This window comes from Cynocephalus volans, chromosome 2, assembly GCF_027409185.1.
Source record: "Cynocephalus volans isolate mCynVol1 chromosome 2, mCynVol1.pri, whole genome shotgun sequence".
In the NCBI taxonomy this organism is placed as follows: Eukaryota; Metazoa; Chordata; class Mammalia; order Dermoptera; family Cynocephalidae; genus Cynocephalus; species Cynocephalus volans.
This window is the reverse complement of record NC_084461.1, coordinates 47,751,545-47,770,664: the sequence shown is the minus strand read 5'-3', so window position 1 is coordinate 47,770,664 and position 19,120 is coordinate 47,751,545. Positions and strand designations below refer to the sequence as shown.

Sequence of the window (19,120 nt, the reverse complement as noted above, 5' to 3'; positions counted from 1 at the left end):
CACGGAAAGGAGAAACTGAGTTTAAACAGCAGCAAATAAGAAACATGACAAAAAAGCTTGGCTGGAATAGGGGTTAAACACTGAAAAAAGTCAGCATTGAAGGGGTAGAGTTTCTATCCCTGGATAACCTTTTACATTTGTTAGTTCAGGAAGTGATTTTTCTAGATATGGGAAGTGAAAATAGAAAGAATATTTGAAGTTTAAGTTGTATAGTAAGCAGCATAGTATTAATACCAAAAGTAAAATTAAAATTTTCAGTGAAATAAGAGTCACAAGGGAGGCAAGCAAAAGTATTTTCTTAAATTATAAACAACTGGAGGAAAGGAATAAACACATTAATTGATCTACAAATGTTTCTTTGAGAGAAAGAACGAAGAACTACTTACCTGAATCCATGGCTCAGCTAAATCTTTATAAGCAGGAGGGATCTGCTGAGTTCCATAATGCGTAAGGTTGAAATTGCTCTCTTGATTTCTTCTTTGTGATGCAGCCAAAGGCTGCTGCTGTATGGTTTGCTGCTGTGTAACTCGCAGGGAAGAAGGGGAATCCACAGGGCTTGACAACTCATGGCTAAAATGAAAAACAACAAAACTTGCTAAAAAAAAATTGACAGATTTAAATCATACCTTGAGAACATTTTTATTTTTTATTAAACACATACAAATCATTAACTCAAAATTATTACCTGTAGAAATCATGGGATCTCCACTTAGACCTACAAAGGGGACATATTAAAGGTTCCCTATTTCTTCTACATTCTTCTGCCCCTGAAAAATTACAGAAAAAAATCTTACAAAAATGTAAATGCTTAACATTATTTATATGTCATAACTGTTCATAATAATTAGTATAGAATTTATAAGGAACTAAAAAAAAAATCTGATAAAATATTTATCTGAAAGCAGGCAAACACAGTAGGTTAAATTATTCTGATACTTATACCTTTTGCAAACGCTATTTTATTAGTTACGATAATATGTATTTTGCTTACTATTTTTCAAAACATTCCGCCCCACTTGATTACCTGGCCATGGTCATTGCAAACCTTGCTTTGATGCCACCCTCTCTGTAGTGCCCACCCAGGCGTTCTTCCACCTCTTTCCCACCATTTACACCTCGCAGGCTGGAGCTGTTTCTAACTCTGTGCACTCCTTCCATTATTCACCACATGCCTCACACTATATTGCATTTCTTTGCTCACACAACTCATCCCTTAACAGATCCTAAACTCCAATTTGTTCAAAACTTCACATAGGGCCTAGATCTACTTTTTTGCTTTTCTTATCAGTCTCCCCACAAGCCATGTTACAATCCTAAACTATACAGTGAGCTCACAGAGCAACCGTGTTGAGTAAGCAACAGGAAAAGAAGGAGCCACGTACAAATTGACATGCAGTGGTGGTGCAGCTTGTTCCTGCAGCCGTCTTCACACACGGTCAGACTTTCTTCATCAAGCATGCCCAATAAGCAAATAGGACACATCTGCTCCTCTTCATCTTTTATGCTATAAGGAAGGGGAAGCAAAAGTATTAAGCACAAAAGAATATAAGACAGAATTAATGCCATATCCTAAAAACAATTTCTGCTTCTTTAGTATATGAACACATTCATTAGAAAATCTTGTTTAAGAGCATCTTATGTAACTGTCTGAGAAATACCTATCAGATTCACACACCTGTGTATTTATAGCTTGCAGATGTGAGTTAACCTGTCCTTGCTATGAATACAATTCAATATATAAACTGCAATCTTAGAAAGAACATTTGTATCCCTAAAATTCTGCTACTGTACCTTTTGACTAAACAAACTGCTTTCTAAGGTTTGACTATGTACAAACACACTACCACGGTACCAGTTTCAAGATTTCTAATACTGGAGGACCTTAAACTCATCTATTCCACATCCTAAATCTGAATCCCATTTCAGACACTTTTGGTGGTAATATAAATGGGTCCAATTTTCCTAGAAACATGTCACATTTTAAATGCACACAACCTTTCACCTAGATGTCTAGGAACATACCATAAGGAAATAAAGAGAAAAAAAAATATATGTGTGAAAATGTTCACGGCAGTGTTATTTAGTATAATGAAAACATCAAGACAACCAAATGAACATCAAAAAGTTAAAAAAAAAAATTATTGTGTACCCAGATACTACGTAGCCTTTATAAAGGAACAAAGAGATCCACAAATAATGACAAAGAAAAATGTCCACAATATACAGCAGGGTAAAAAAAAGCAGATAACATGATAGAATGCTAACATGTACAGAATGATTCCATTTATGGCAAAATATGGCAAAATTGCAACATATAACTGGCAATTACATTGTACATATTTAAATATTCCTAATATACAAAGTGTTTTTAAAAATCGGTAAAAATAATACTTTAGTAACTCAATAGAACAATGGACAAAGGAGATACAAAGGCAATTGAAATAAAAAAAAAATCAATAGCCAATAAACATGAAAAGGGAAGAACAAAATGCATATGAAATTAATAAAGCCATACCTTATTTTACTTATCTGATTATTTTTTGGATAGTCTAATTCACAAAAACTAAATAGATTGGTAACATCTAGCCCCGATAAAGGCATAGGAAAACAGGTTTGGTTCTCATACACACTGGTAGTGGGAGTAAAAAACTAGTTTTTGGAGGGAAATTTTGTTAGTATTTCTTAAAATACTAAATGTATATATCCATGACCTAAAAATCCTATTTTCTAGGATGCTATCCTACAGAAATATTTTAAGAATGTAAAAAAAAATTAGAAAACTCTGTTGCATTTAATAGGCAAACAGAAAACTAGAGATGTACTTAATGTCCACTAAATAGGGCAACGGCAAGATAAATTGTGGTGGATCACCATCATCTTATACAGCCAGCCATGAAAAGAAAGAAGTGTGTATTTTTGTACGGATTTGAGAAAATGTTCTGGATATATAAAGTAAAAATAAAGGCAAGTTGCAGACCAAAACATACGGTGTGACTTTATTTAAAAAACAGAAAAGATGAAAGCAGCATTGTGTGCACACACGCACACGAGCTTAAGTATAGAACGCAAAGAAGAGTTATTTCCTTGCTTTATATAATTTTTAAAAGTTGTGATAAGCTGTTAAGAGTAGTTATTGTGTAGCCAGGCTGGAGAGAGGGCTTTGTTTTCTATTTTATGCTCACAAATGTTTTTGTTTGAACCTTCACAATGTGATGAATAGCTTTAAAAATCAGAAACTGTATTTCCATTACAACGTAAAAAGTCTCTGGGATGTTAAATAAGTTGCCCCAAATCATAAAATCAGTTTGTGGCAGACCTATCATTAGACTTTTATTTGAGAAAATATGCTACAAGTTACCTACCACTACAAATTCCAGAGTCTCTGCTAAGCGCAGGCCTTCCCCTGGGCCCGATACTGCACTTTTACTATCTTAAGCTATAGTTCCTGTAAAACAGGTCTGAATGAATGACAGCAAAATAACCAGTTCCCCAAGTGCACAAAAAATTTTCCAAAAAGCCGAACAAACAGGTCAGCAAAGTCACAATGTGTGACTCCTGAGGTAAAGGCACACTTACTAGTCTCTCTCCCGATTTATCTGCCTCATCTCTTTTCATAATTACGGAGCTACTTGGAGTGAGGAAAAGCTGTCAAAATATGCATGAATTAATGACAATAGATTAAGAGCAACATTACAGAAATGGTTTGTAAAACAATCTGTAATAAAAATATTAATGGCAAAAATGATCCAAGGTCAACTAGCTTTTCAAATAATTATACCAAAATTAACTTATTCAAAAGAGGAAAATAAAGTTTCACAATTCCAGTCAAATTGCAAGTGCAATTTATTACTTAAATGCTTTTCTGACTTAAAAAAAACATTCTGGGGTATTTTCTGCCTGTCTTTTTTCCAAGTATGTATCTTATAAACGTTGTTCAGATCATTTATACATGTGTACTATCTCATATTCTTAAAAATTCTATCATAAAATTACAATTATTAAACTTCATATACATAACTTTTTTTTTTTGTCATGGTAAAATAAACATAAAATAACGTAAAATTTACCACCTTGACCATTTTGAAGTGTACAGTTCAGTGGTATTAAATACATTCGTGTTGTGCAACCATCACCTCCATCTATTTTCAGAATTCCTTTCATCTTGTCAAACTGAAACCCTGTACCCATTAAACAATAACTCCTCATCCTCCACTCTTCCCATCCTCTGGCCACTCCCATTCTACTTTCTGTCTCTATGATTTTGATTAAGTACCTCATGTAAGTGGAATCATACAGTATTTGTCTTTTTGTGACTGGTTTATTTCACTTAGCATAATGTCCTCAAGGTTCATCCATGTTGTAGCACATGTCAGAATATCCTTCCTTTTTAAGGCTGAATTATATTCCATTGTGGGTATATACCACATTTTGTTTATCCATTCATGCATAGATGGACATTTGGGTTGCTTCCACCATATACATAATTTTTAAAGGCTGCATAATTTTCCACCACTGACTAGGCAGATCCTAACAACTGAAGTATCCTCTTATTGTTGGACATTTGAGCTATTTCTGTATTTTTACATTTTAAGAAACCGTTATAAAAATCTTAGTGCCCACTTTGTTTGATATTTCAGATTATTTTCTTTGTAGCACAGTTTTTTCAAAAGTAAAATTATGTAAGTATAGAGCAAGGAATAACAAACTATAAGGTGGCCAAATCAGCCTGTGGCCTACTTTTGTAAATAAAGTTTTATTGAAACCATCATGCCCATTCATTTACATATTGTCTACAGCTACTCTGAGGCTACAAAGGCAGAGCTGAGTAATTGCAACAGAGACCCAATGGCCCACAAAGTATTTAAAATATAAAAGAAGTCACCTGTAATAACACCTCCTACTAGTAACCATTAAAATTTTTATTTCTTTCAATTGTTATGCACCTATGTTATTTTTATATATATAAAATTGGGTTCATTCATGCATGACATAATGTCACAACCTTGATTTGGTTTTCACTTATCAAAATTTTCCAATGCCATTCAATGTTCTTCAAAAGCAAAATTTTAATGGCTGCATGAGACATTTAAAACATGGACATACTTTAACCATGCACTTGCTGTTGGATATTTGTTTCCAATTTTTTAGCATAATTCTATGAGACACAGCTATATACGTAAGTCTTGTGCATTTCTTAGATTAAATTTTTTTGCTCAAAACAAAAACAAAAACAAAAAACAAAAAACAAAAAACAAAAAAACCCAAAAACATTAGTGGATCAATGAATACAAATATTTTAAAAAGCCACATTACTTTTTTCCAGAAAGGCTATACCACTTTACATAGTGAAGCACATCCTTACAAGAACCGAACTGTGTCATTATAGAAGATTCCACTAATTTTGTAAATAAATACTTGTATCTTTTTTTTTAAAGCAAGCATTTCTTTAGTTATTAGGTTGACTGAACAGTTTTCATGTTTGTTAGCCCCTTGGAATTCTTTTTCTGTAAATATTCTCTTCATGCCCTCTGTCCATTTATGTATTGGGATCTTAGGTTCCTGTTTGCAGTTTTATTTTTTTGGTAAAGTTTTCTTTATTATTTGTTGTAAGTGTTTTCAATTCGTTTGTTCTCTTTTTGACTGTTTCTAACAGACCTTTTAAAATTTTATGTAATCAGAGTGCCAGATAAATTTCCTTTGTTTTCTTTTTTTTGATTTTACTCTTTATATATAAAAATATGTGATTACATGAGCAAAAACCTACCTACCTACACAGCATTATCTCAATATTACAAGATTATAACTTTTGTGGTTTCCTCTCATGGATATACCAATCCAAATAAATCAATAGAACTCTCAAATTATGCCCAACCCATATTTGGAAGGTGTCTTTTTTCATCTTAGAGAAACTTTCTATTTTAACTTTGGCTACCTAGTTTTAAGCATTTGTTATTTTTTTCCAAAATAAAAAGCTACAGAAACGTCAATCAAAGGGGGAAAGGACCTAGAATAAGTGTAAATCACAAAACTTGGGAAATAAAGCCCAATTTTTTCATTTTGTTTAGAAGAGACAAGGAGTAACAGAAAGAGCCCTAAACTAGAAGTCAAGATACCCAGGTTCTGGTTATATCTTTGCTCAAATGAGCTGTGGGCCTTTTGGCTTAACTTACCACTGAGCCACATAAACTAAAAATCATTAATGTCCCAAACAACTCATAAAACTCTAGGATTCTAAAATCAATTCACTTAATTGAGATTAAGAAGATCCAAACACTTCCTTTTTCTACAGATGAAAAAACCTCTCTTCTTCACTGGGCCCTTGTCATGGTATCATTGCTTCCTCATTCTTCATGAGTTTTGAGGTAGTTACAATACTTAAAAGACTGATGAGATGAAGATGGGACTTTAACCACTTAGACCAGTGCTTCTCAAACTGGGGTTCCTTGGGAACATACAGGAGGTGCTCTTGTAACAGAAGCAGCACTTCTTTCTGAAGTAATTTTAAAATCTCATTTTTACATTAAAACCAATAAAGCAATATCATGGAATAGAAAGAAAATTCACATGAATTATTATAATACTAGAGACCTGAAAAAAATTTCACATCATTTTGGGCTATATCTCATCCTTCAGGCTTATGAGTTCATTCTTAGCTGCAATTAGGCAATGGAAAAGTTTGAGAAGCACTGTAGATTTTAAGTAGTAACTGTGATTAACCGTTACTGTAGCTCTTAATTACAAAAGACGGGTGCTTATGTTCTCATAGGTAAAATAACCTGAAATGAGGACTCCCTGAAAATAGCTATGTAAGCAGTAGTGATGTTATACAACTTAAAATCTTATACTTGAAGGTGATTTTGGAAAACCACTTTGCCTTGTACATAATTTATTCATAAAAGAACTACAGCCATTTCCTGCCATTATACAGTACCTAACCTTCATTATCTGTAAAAACAGTGATAAAACCTACGTAATGAGGCTGTTTTAAGAACAGAATGAGACAGTGTATCAAGTGCTCGGCACAAAGTAATGATTGATAAACAGTAGCCATTTACTACTTTATACCTGCCGCCTGAATTTTCTCATGAAATGGACATTTACTATATTACTGTGCCATTTTTCAAAACTAGTTTTTAGGACAAAATGTCCATATATACATACGTGGATGACCTTTAATATTCTTAACCTTTGATTTTAAACTTGAAAGCCAAGATTCAATAATTAAATCGTTTTAGAGCAACTCAACAAATACATATACAAAAAATTACCCCTAAAATTAAAAAGTAACACTGGATTAATGCTTTTAATTCCTTAGAAAGTACTAACCTGTTTTCTGAACTAGATGTAGAGGTACTAGATGATGACAATGTATGAGAGTTTGACATGCGTGAAACAAACTTCTGGATGGTGTTACGAGATGGAGCTTTGATCCTTGAGCTACGCCTACTGTGATATTTCTGGAACAAACTCTCAACCTAACATTGGAAAAAGACAGTAATAATGATATTTGTGCCATAATTATACATATGAAGAGTTCTAGAGGTTGAATTATTTGTCTTTTATTTGCTAAGTTTTCATAAAGCTGACTAAGAGCTTCAAAAATAAGAACACTAAGAACAATGTTTTTATAGCAGTTCAGTTTACTGTTTTTCAGTTTATAAGAAAAAACTTAGCCAATAGATCATAAGAGAACTATTTATATGCATCAAATAACTCTTATGTACCTTCACGCCTTCAAAATGATCACTATTTAAATTTAGTGCTCATGAAAAATTTTCAGGAATACACCATAAAAATTTGTTGACAATTTTACTCTAAAACATTTATAAAAAATTACCTCAAAATTCTTCAGAGTTTTTCTCCACAACATTGGGTCTGAAGGTTCTAGTTGAAATACCCGGAGCATAACAAATAACAGATGAATACAAAATGTTCCACGTCCACAGCTGCAATTCTGAAAATTTAAAAGAAAATTTGTGAGTTAATAAATCTGTGTTCTATAAGAACTTCTAAGTTTATCACTCTTTTTGTATTTCCAAGTTCATTATACCAAAGTTTCTATTAATTCATACTTTTCATTATCTCCATATATAAGAAAAGTCTACAGTTATATCCATGAACAATCCTTATTTTCAATCAATTTATTTTTTATTTATTTTTTATTTTTATTTTTTTATTTTTATTTTTTTTGTCATTTTTTCGTGACCGGCACTCAGCCAGTGAGTGCACCGGTCATTCCTATATAGGATCCGAACCTGCGGGAGCGTCGCCGCGCTCCCAGCGCAGCACTCTACCGAGTGCGCCACGGGCTCGGCCCTTCAATCAATTTATTAAATAGATTAAATTTGTATTCTAAGGTATATTAAGTCATGGTAAAAACCTCATAAATACATAAAGAATATATAAAAATAAAGAAAAATGTTTCTTAGTCCAAAATACACTTTACATTCACTTTAGTTTACTAAAGGGAGTTAAGTGATCTACATTTAAGAACATTACAGTATATCAACTTGAATTAGCATGAGATACTAATAAAATATAAAATGAGGAGAAATGTTACCTGAGGCCCAATAAACACGCGGTACTTGTTGTCCGGGCTGTCTCCTCCAATCAGGAAAGAATTGGGCCCTATCTGCTGCAGGAGGTACAGCCTGGCGCGCATCACCTTGTTCACGCGGCGGTTCGTCTCCTCGGGGCTGTACGGTGAGAAGCCATCCGGGGAAGGGGCTCTGCGGGGCGGTGTGACTCTGCCGCTCTGAAACTTCATGACATTGTTTTTTGTTACTTACGTTTCTCACTTCTCAGCAAGAAACCAGTATCCAAAAAAGGTAATACCAGATAGCCATTTGGCAGATTATATTCTGGAAAAAATGCCTCGATATATAAAATATAAAGGAACAAAGGCAAAATGCTTTTGTCTGACAGACTCATCTCAGGTGAACTTTTAAAACCTCAGTCATCCCTGTAACTGATGATAAATCTCTAGCACAGAGACAACCATGTGGTAATTTTACAAATTACTCTATAAACATCTGGGTTCTTTGAAAGTATTATGTAAACCAAAATAAAATGCATAAAAAGAACATATCATAAGCAGGCAACAGGACTATGTCTAGTGGTAAAAATTAAACATCCAATTTCCTGGCTTCCACTTAAGGCTTTACTAAATGCTCTTCTGTTACTGGTAATTTACAAACACTGCCATGGAGTTCTCCCTACAGTACCCTACGTAAAGAGACTCTCCCTTGATCAAGACATCTCACTGGAGGCTGACAAAAATTCTCCTGTGGCCAAGAAGATATATATCACTCTCCACTCCACTAATTTTCCTAGAACTTGGTCTTCCCATCAAAGGCAGTGGAAATTCCAATTGTTTTTCCTAATTGGCTAGTTAAAAATAATAAGTGTAGGTGAGAGCATGAAGCAATTGGAACTCTCATACAGTGCTGGTGAAATGTAAAAAGTGCAGCTGCTTTGGAAAACAGTATAGCAGTTCCTAAAACGTTAAACACATGATCTAGCAATTCCACTTGTAGAAGAGTAGAAGAGATGAAAACATATATCCACCCAAAAACTTGTACACAAATGTCATACCAGCATTATTCATAACAGCAAAAAAGTAGAAACAGCCCAAATGTCCACCAACTGATGAACAGATCCATACAATACTGTCCTACAATTAAAAATAAAGGGAGTACTGATGCATGCTATAACATGGATAAACCCTGAAAACACAATACTAAGTGAAAGAAGCCAGGCATAAAAGACCACTTACTATATGATTCCATTTATAGAAAATGTCCAGAATAGGTAAATATATGGAGACAGAAAACAGATTAGCAGTTGCCTAGGGCTGGGGAGAGACTGTGTTAAAAGAAAAACTTTAGGGCTGGCGGTTAGCTCAGTTGGTTTGAGTGCGGTGTTGTAACACTAAGGTCAAGGGTTTTTGGTTCTCCACATTGACCAGACACCAAAAAAGAAAAAAAACTTTAGACAAAATAAAGTTAACAGAGTATTAGAGCAAAGAATGGTTCATGAATTGGGCAGCACTCAATACTGGAAGAGGTTCAGAGAGCTTAGATCTAGCAGTATGAATAGCCAGCCCTCTATGAATGTGAACACAAGGCAAAGTAAAGAAATTACCTGATTGGTTGCAGCTAGGCATTTGCCTTATTTGGGCATGGTGTGATGGGAGATCCATAATTATATAACAAATTGGTTGGCTGGCTTTTTGTGATTAGCTAAAGCTCAGTTTGGATTCCAGTTATAGAAACAACCCCAGACTAATGACTTCCTGCTTATTTTGCTTTAATACTGCTAATGTCTAGAGTTTCTTTTTGAGGTGGTGAAGATATTTTAAATTTGACTGTAGTGATGGCTACACAACTCTGTGAATATACTAAAAACCACTGAATTGTACAGTATATGAATTACATCTCAATAAAGCCATTATAGTTTTAAAGGCAGTTGCCAAAAAGTAAAAAAGACAATTATGAAGGATCTTCAAAATGTTTATGCAAATATCTGTAGTATCTTTTAATTCTATTTTTCCAAGAATTTTTGAAGAATCCCCATAACAAAAACCAAAAACAATTATACATGCACATGTCATTTTGACCTGCCAGGTATTCAACTTATGGATATGCTCACTGATGTGCAAAATGATGTATGCATAAAAAATATTTCTGCAGCACTGTTTTTAGTAAAAAGTTTAGAAGGACTATAAATGTCCATTAGTAGGTAATTCATTGCATAAACTATGATTTATGCAGATAATAAAATTACATTAAAAAGAACAAGGAGGTAACTTTGTCAAGCACATATGCCCAGCATGGATTTGTGGGGGTAAGGGAAGCAATTCTGTTTATACTTGTGGTAGACTTTTACTCTGATGGCCCCCATGAACCATATCTCCCAGAATTTTATACCCTTGTATAGACCCCTAGCACATTGACTCTGGGTCTGGGCATGTAAGCCAGCTTACGGCAATGAGGCATCAGCAAACATGATACAAGTGGAAGCTTGAGAAGAGCTTGCATGTCAGGACTGGCCCTCTTGAAACATTTATTGTCACCCAGCCACCCTGTTTTGAGGAAGATATGCCCACAGCCCTCAATTGTTCTAGCATCCCAGCTGAAGCATGAAACAGACATGTAAGTGAAGAAGCAGTCTTGGATATCTCAGCTTCAGCAGAAGCCTAGGGGAACAAAGACAAACTACCCTTGCTGAGCCCTGCCCAAGTTGTAGATTCATAAGCTAGTAAATGTTTGTTATTGCTTTAAGTAAAAAAATAAATAAATAAAATAAAATAAAAAATTAATAATTAATTTATGGATGCATGCCAACACAGAGTCAACAAATATTGTTGGGTATCTTAGATTTTATTGCAAAAAATGTTTACTTAAAATGTATTTTTTGAAGAATTTATACGCTTTAACAATTCCAGATTTGAGGAAAACTCCCCCTTGTAGTCACCCTTTCAACAATTTTTCCATTCCCTCATTTTCTGTTCAAAGTTAAAAAGTTAAGTTTTAACTTGTATTTCTGCCACTAGAAGTCTCTCTCTCTCTCATGAAGTTACCACCTATCTTTCTCCAAATCTCTTTGATATCTGGCTTAATACAGAAGACAGCCGGAATCTCACAGCTACTTCTGCATTCAGTCTGCTGTGATATAATATTTTGGTTAAAGAATATGTAAGAAAATCTGGCCTCACATAGATATGTAGCTATAAAGGAAGGAGTACCTTAATAGCCTTTTCAATTAATATGAATGAATGAATTAATTAATTAATATGAATTCTTCTTTGGTACTACACCGGAGCTCAACAAGAGATTTCTTAAAGGCATTTGTAATGTGGAATTTGAAACCACATCAATAAACTTTTCCTACTGGTACATTAAAATCCAAATGGTATATCTTATACTTTTGGCTATAAATAATTTTGTATCATCATGTATTAGCCATTTGGGAAATATTGGTTCACTGAGTTACACAGTTCTTCACACATTTCATTATACATTATTAAAAAAATACTACATTTGATATCACCAGTCTCATTTGATATCATTAATCTCTAAGTATTAGATAGCTGTCATGCTCATAGTGGTGGATATGTGTTCCCCAGAGTTCTAATTTTTGCTTTGCAATTTCAAATTTTATCACTGATGAAAAAACTCTTTGTTTTCCTTGAAGTGATAGTCTCACGTAATTCATCTTAAGAAAGTGTCTGCAAAATAACCAAGTTTGAATAATCATAGTTTGTTGGTTACTCATTCTTTCAATAATAGTGTTGATTCATGAAAAAACGACTAGTTCAGCTTGCAACTGTAACGACTGCATGAATGCTTTTCCTTGAGACAACTACTGTATTTTGGTCTGCAGCAGAAGTGCTTCATGCATGCTTCCCATTTCATCACACAGAATATTAAAAAGGAGTGTATTTAATAAGAGATGAGATTTAATAAAATTTAATAATTAATAAAATAAAATTTCTATTTCTTCACCAAAGGCATTCTTACGTGAAAAAATTTCTTTTCTTTAATGGCCACAAAGAATATAATTTCTATTATCATAGCTTTAATTCAGGTCAAGGCATCAGCACCTTTACTCACCACTGTAAATATTAATGCAGAGAAAGAGGCAAACAACAGCTCAGTTTTATTACGAAATTAGTTTTGATCTAGTGGGCCCCTAGAAAGGGTCTCAGGAACCCCTTTGCCAGGAGTTTATAGATCATACTTAGAGAACTGCAGCTGTAACAGATGGCTGGCTAATCTTTTTCATGCTATAAATGAGTCTAAAAATGATAGAAAGTAACATATTTGTTGAAACAATAACTTACAGGCACCGGAGAAACTCTTTTTCTCCTTACTCCTGGAGATTCTGATTTCACTGTGCGGCCTGAGGGGGAGCCACCAGGAGACGGGCTGCGCCGGCCTTTGGGGACTGGTGAGGCGGTGCCCACCTGGCCTTCTCCTGGAGACTCAGCTGCCAAATTGTTCATTTCAGATCCATCGCCTTTAATAGGAATTGGTTTTACCACCTGAATCAAAAATATTCCATTATTTTGATTACTTAAAAATATAAAAGATAAGTAAATTTGAACATCATAATGTAGGAAATAAACTTAATGAGCTTTTATTATGAAATATTATATATCAATATACCAGACAATACATCAACTTTTATTATTACTTTAGCCATTAATGTAAAAAACTATTTCTACCTGCACAAATTAAAGTCATTCAGATGTTATCATACAAAATTTTAGAAATGGTAGTATAGTTACTATATGCCCTAACTCATTCAAAATTCAAAATCATCAAAAGTGAGTAAACAAAGATGAAAAATAAATATTTATAACATCAACAGTTAATTCGTTCAACTAGATTAAAGATGTTTTCTTTATTTGTTTTGACAAAATACAGGACCTTAAAAACAATACATAATTTTAAGTGCTCAAACAGTCTTATTACAATAGACAGCTTAGACATGTATCTCAGAAAACCAAAAGCAGCTAGAAGTTTAAAGATCAATCCCTCAAGCAGCAATGCAGTTTACAAGACCTGCTATTGAAATATTAGGGCTCTCTAATCTAATCTAACCTAACCGTGACCAGAAGGCCAAACTCTGCAACCTCAGTACAGTCGCAGCTCAGCAGATTTTTCTGGCCTTCATCCTATTTCTCCTGCAGTTGGATAACCACCTGTGCATAACCTTTCCTCCTCCTGTGCTTCATGCATACTATACTCTCCCACCTAATCCTGATCTCCATCACTCAGAGGCCCAGCCAGTGCACATTTACATAGGAAAAACTCACCCATCTTTTAAGGCTCAGTTAAAATCTCGCTTGTTAGGAAACCTCTCTCAATTCTACCAGTCTGATATACTTTATCTTTCCTAAGTCCTTATTGCTCTTCTGCCCACCCCACACATTTGGCACCTAGCCACAAATTGTTTTGTGATATTTCATGAATTACTTTATTGTTTACTGATAGTGTATTAGTCTTGTTTTCCCATATGGAGACATTTACACCTTACTCATGTTTCAAGGATCTGATGCAATTTACATAGAACATGAAAACAAACAAAATCAGACTTCTCAAGTAGATAGTGAACTTAAGGATAATATGAAATCTGTAAACCATAAAATATAGGGTAGGGTAATTAAGCTTAAGGACTACATATTATGTGTCTTATTCCACACATCTCTTCCCTCTTCACTCCTGTCCTATATACAGACAAGGTAGTTAGGTATTTGCTGCAAAGTGGACTAGGAGAAAAAACAAAATTTGGTCTTTGAGAACTAGATATTCTTAGTTCATGTATAATAAAGGTTGACTTCTTTTTAAAAAGTTGTGATTTCTGTCCTATGGTATTCTCAAAAGATTTAGGCTCTGTTCAGCACCTCTAGCTTAAGGAGCTCAGAAAGCAGTACATTCAACTTTCAGATGGCTTTAATTATTAAAAAGTTCTTTTTATTGATTGTGTAAAAATATGGCCCTCTAACTGCCACCTTCTACAAGATGTTTCTATAGAATCTCCTCTTCTCTAAGATAAATCGTTGATTTCTTCACTTTCATCCTCTGAAGTGAATAACTAAAGTGGTGAGAGATTCCCTCCATACTACCTCATGTGTGGAATAAATAGAAGAAATGCAAAAGCTTAGCTGAAAAGGACTCACAGGCCCCATAGTGGCTAAAAAGAAAATAAAAGCTGGTATGTGAAGGAACAATTAGATTTACTCTGCATAGCTCCACGGGTTGGGATTAAAGCCAGTGGGTAGAATATGCATGACAGAGTGTAGCTCAATGATGAGGGATGTCCAAAGCCTCGGGGGTTACTGAGATATTTAAGTAAGACGCTAGGCAGTGCTCAACATTTACTAGAACTTTCTGAGATGATGGAAATGTTCTATATTTGCACTGCCCCAAAGGTAGCCACTGAGCATTTGAAATGTGGCTAGTCAAATGAGGAACTAAATTCTTTTATTTACGTATAATTAATTTAAATTGTAACTTACATAGGCATGCAGGATCAATGTAGGGCTAGGTGATCATTTGGCAGAGTATGTACTCTAGACTCCTGCCAAAGTTTACATGAATTTTAAGTTGCCTTCTCTATTTGAAGAGAACAAAATAAAAAAAAACTTGCTGGTACAGACTGGTGCTAGGACACTAACAATTGGGATCTACTTCTTCCTTTGTAAGAATGATAAGACATTTATTTCATAATGATAATATACTTCAAAAGAGAATGACCATGGCAAAAAATGAAGTATCTCTACCCTTCCTAATCTAAGACTCTAGATTTTCTTTTTCCACATCCCATAAATGTTACATTTATCTTAAACCTCAGGTCTATTTAATTTTTTCTGCTTTCCTGGAAGATTTCTGGAATTAAGATTCTTGGATCCTAACTTAGAGATAAAACATCTAAAGTAAATTGGAAAAATTCCTTCTTTTTTTTTTTTTAAGTTAGAAAGAAGTATAGTATAAAACTCTTAATGAAAGGATTTTAGAGATGGACATTAGAGGGCAGTGTTGCTTTAAGCATTTACCCCTCCAGCAGACACAGTTAAACTCCTAGAACAGTTTGAAGTTAGTTTAATAACCATAGTTTAAATTATGATTTATTCCAAGTGACCAGAATATCAAGCAAATAAAACTATTGCATGTCAAATGAAGAATAAGAAAAAAGCTTACAAGAGTATCTATTTATGTTTAATTTTCCACTTCCTCCTACGCTTTCTTCCTTCTAGCAGGTAACCCCCAGCCACTCACCACAGGGCCTCTCCTGTTTCTCCTTTCCAACCACTCATGCTTCCAGGCTGGCATACAGGTCGCCTTCAGTTTCTCCCTGATCATTCGTTCCTCTGGGCGATCGTCCATCTTGTGCAAACCTTTGAGAGTTTCTTTATTCTCCATCTCACGACTAAAACGGAGGGAGAAACAAGGAGAATGAGAAATTTATAGAGAAGAAATAATTTCCAAGAACAAACAGAAAAGTATGGCTCTATTTTAAAATTCCAATGGATATGAAACCAAAAAGATAACTGCTAAAAACACTGAACAATTTAAGCAAGGTATGAAAATATTGTGAATTATATACTACTGTATTGTTGAACTTACAAAGTGGATAGTCTTGCATGTTACATGAAAACATGAGTTTAATGCCTTTAAAAAGAAATGTTTTATGTAGAAGGCGCAGGCTTACTAATAATATGAATGTAGACCTTTGTTCCCAGGTAGTTAAAATAGATCCTAAGACATTAAGAACTGACTGCATTAACAAATACATTCATGAAGGCTGCATGTTTCTAATTTCACTACTCTAACATACGCAAGTATATGACAAACTAATATTTAGAAGGGCATCTTACTACTCTTTATCGCAGGAATTCCAATAATTTAAGTCAACACAGAATCTGGTGGGTATGCTCATCTTCTAAAATGAGCTGAATATTTAATAAGCTAAATAAAACTTAACTACATCTTCTATGATACTAAAACAATTTTTCAAAGCCTAAATGATCAAATTAATTTTTTTATAGAACAATAATTCCATGACAAAGCATTGGGGGCACTTCATATCAAAAGAGTAAAAAAGATCTGGTACAAACATTTTGACCTTTACTTCATCAAATAGTGTGGCATTACCAGAATAAATTAATTTCTAAACTAGGCACTTTTGAGAATTAATTCTACAAAGCCTAATAGGTAAAGAATCAAGCTCACAAAAATCATTAATTTAAAAAATGTATTCATATCCACATGCGCACATATATACACACACAATATGCATAGATTTTTAAACCTGGTTCATAAGGAAGCAGTTAAAGCAACTGTACTCTGGAAGAAGTAACAATTTTTTTTTTTTTTTTTTTTTTTAGAAGTAACAATTTTAAGAATAAGCTTACTTCAATAACTATTTTGAAAAGTCTATAAGGGTAGAGAGCAATAATTTTTCTACACTGATAGGAAAAGGAAACATTCAAGGAAATACCAGAGATGATACCTCGAGCTTACTAAAAAGTCATATTCAAATTCCTCTAGGAATTTTCCAGCTTATCACAACTATGAAGCAGTATCTTCAGAGAACCAGCAAAAAATTTTACTTAACACACTAGAAAGGAAATGGTTAACTGGTTTCACGGAAGCATCAATACTCTGAGGGGAATAGAAACCAACATGTTAAATACCTCTGTGTGAGAGTCTGGCCTAGATATTTTTAGAAATACAAAGAGCATATAACTCTTGATTTGAAGCTTGCAAATGGGCATTAACACCATATAGTAAAAATATTTCCACCACACAGGTATAAAAACTGTCACATAAATAGAAGCAATATGAGATGGGCAGAGGTGGAAGAGAGAAATGTTTTCCTGAAAATCCATCCTGCTCAGTTAATACTCACTCGCGGAAGCTCAGATTTATAGGCAACTGAATTTATGGGCTAATCGCATACCAAAAGTTCACTCAGAAGTCTCTACTTTGAAAGCAAACACTTTCCCCCCTCCAGTAACAATGTTGCAAGGTGTAGTTAAGTTCACAGACTAGTTCCCCCAAAAATAAGTCCCACAGTGGAACTAGAGTGCATTTTAATACCAGAAGCTCCAGCACTTCCTGACAATGGCATTATCTATCCTCTTCCCTCTGGTTCTAGACATCTCTGATCCCCCAAATTTGTTCCAGGAGTATCTCTTCTCTGTTCTGCATTTTCAGTGCCTCTCTTCCTTTCAACCACCGAAACACGGACATTGTTCTCCTTGTCTAAACAAATCTTCTTGGATGATTTGGCCTCCTTAAAGTCTGTATGATTTGCCTCCTTCCTTTCCACTTGTTTGAAAATACTATCCTCTTTTAGACCAATTTCTTATTATAAATAGTATGGAAAGCCATACTAGCAGCTTAACTTTTCGCACATATCTGTGATTATTTCTTTAGCATAAATGCCCAGAAATGGAATTGCTGGGTCAAAATGTATACAAATTAAGATTTAGATAGTACATACTGGCGAATTATCTTCAAGAAAATGCATCTTCCATTCATCACTACCCCGCTCCCCAGGTCAAGTTGCTAAGTAATCTGGTTTGAACTAGCAACAGGCTCCTCAGGGGCCTCTTCACTTTGAATCTTACTCCTATCCAATCCAGGCTTCACAGAGAAGCCAGAGTTGCTTCCCCCATTAAAAGCCTCTAGTGTTTTCCCCAGGGCTTAGACTAAAATCCAAAACATTTAGCATAGCCTATGAGGCCCTGCGTCACGTGGTCTCACCCTAACTCATGTCACCCAGACCTGCACCCCACTCTTCTGCTTCTCTCACTGCCTCAAAAAACTCCAAAATCTTTTCTGCTTAGGGCTTTTGCCTGGGCTTCTTCCTATTCTGCCTACTTCTCACCTAGTTAATCTCTTCCCACTCTTTAGATTTTCCTCAACTCCTCAGAAATGGTCCAGACCTGTTAGGAACTCCTGGTTCCATTCTCTCACAGCACTTGTATTAGTCCATCAACGTGCTCATGGCAATTTGCAAACTATCCCTCCTTCCTTCCTGAACTGTAAGCTCCATGAAGGTAGAGACCATGTGTTTTATCCATTTATACATCCAACATCTAACGATGTCTGGTTCACAATAGGTATTAACAATATATTAAATGAATGATCATTTATTAACATCTTTGGCAGTCCTAAGGACCTTCCTCAGTTTTAAAAGACTAAATTTATAATTTAAATGTTGTTCAGTAGAATGATTTTAATTGTTCCTAAATTTAATCTGCAAATACAAAGTGTTCTTTCTAGTCTCTTCATAATTAATAATTACAAATCATTAGTTCTAAAATATTTTTTTTCACATTTTAATACTTGAAATCTGAATGCCTCTCACAATCAGGTATTGTTGTAATGGGCCGACCCCGTGGCTCACTCGGGAGAGTGCGGCGCTGGGAGCGCAGTGGCACTCCTGCCGTGGGTTCGGATCCTATATAGGGATGGCTGGTGTGCTCACTGGCTGAGCGCAGTGCGGGCGACACTAAGCCAAGGGTTACGATCCCCTTACCGGTCACCAAAAAAAAAAAAAAAAAAAAAAGATATTGTAATTTCACTGGTAGGGCTTTCCCCCC

General features: G+C 34.7%; 1 protein-coding gene across 1 annotated transcript in view; it reads right to left on the bottom strand.

The window, feature by feature from the left end:
• MAP3K1 (mitogen-activated protein kinase kinase kinase 1) overlaps positions 1-19,120 on the bottom strand; it is a 71,415-nt gene that overhangs the window by 14,086 nt on the left and 38,209 nt on the right. Inside the window, exons 2-9 of the mRNA XM_063087118.1 lie at positions 15,786-15,936; positions 12,845-13,045; positions 8,561-8,761; positions 7,838-7,954; positions 7,327-7,475; positions 1,383-1,504; positions 686-767; positions 387-570 (exon numbers count right to left, since the gene is read on the bottom strand). Of these exons, the coding sequence (XP_062943188.1) occupies positions 387-570; positions 686-767; positions 1,383-1,504; positions 7,327-7,475; positions 7,838-7,954; positions 8,561-8,761; positions 12,845-13,045; positions 15,786-15,936 (1,207 nt within the window). The remainder of the gene's footprint in view (positions 1-386; positions 571-685; positions 768-1,382; positions 1,505-7,326; positions 7,476-7,837; positions 7,955-8,560; positions 8,762-12,844; positions 13,046-15,785; positions 15,937-19,120) is intronic.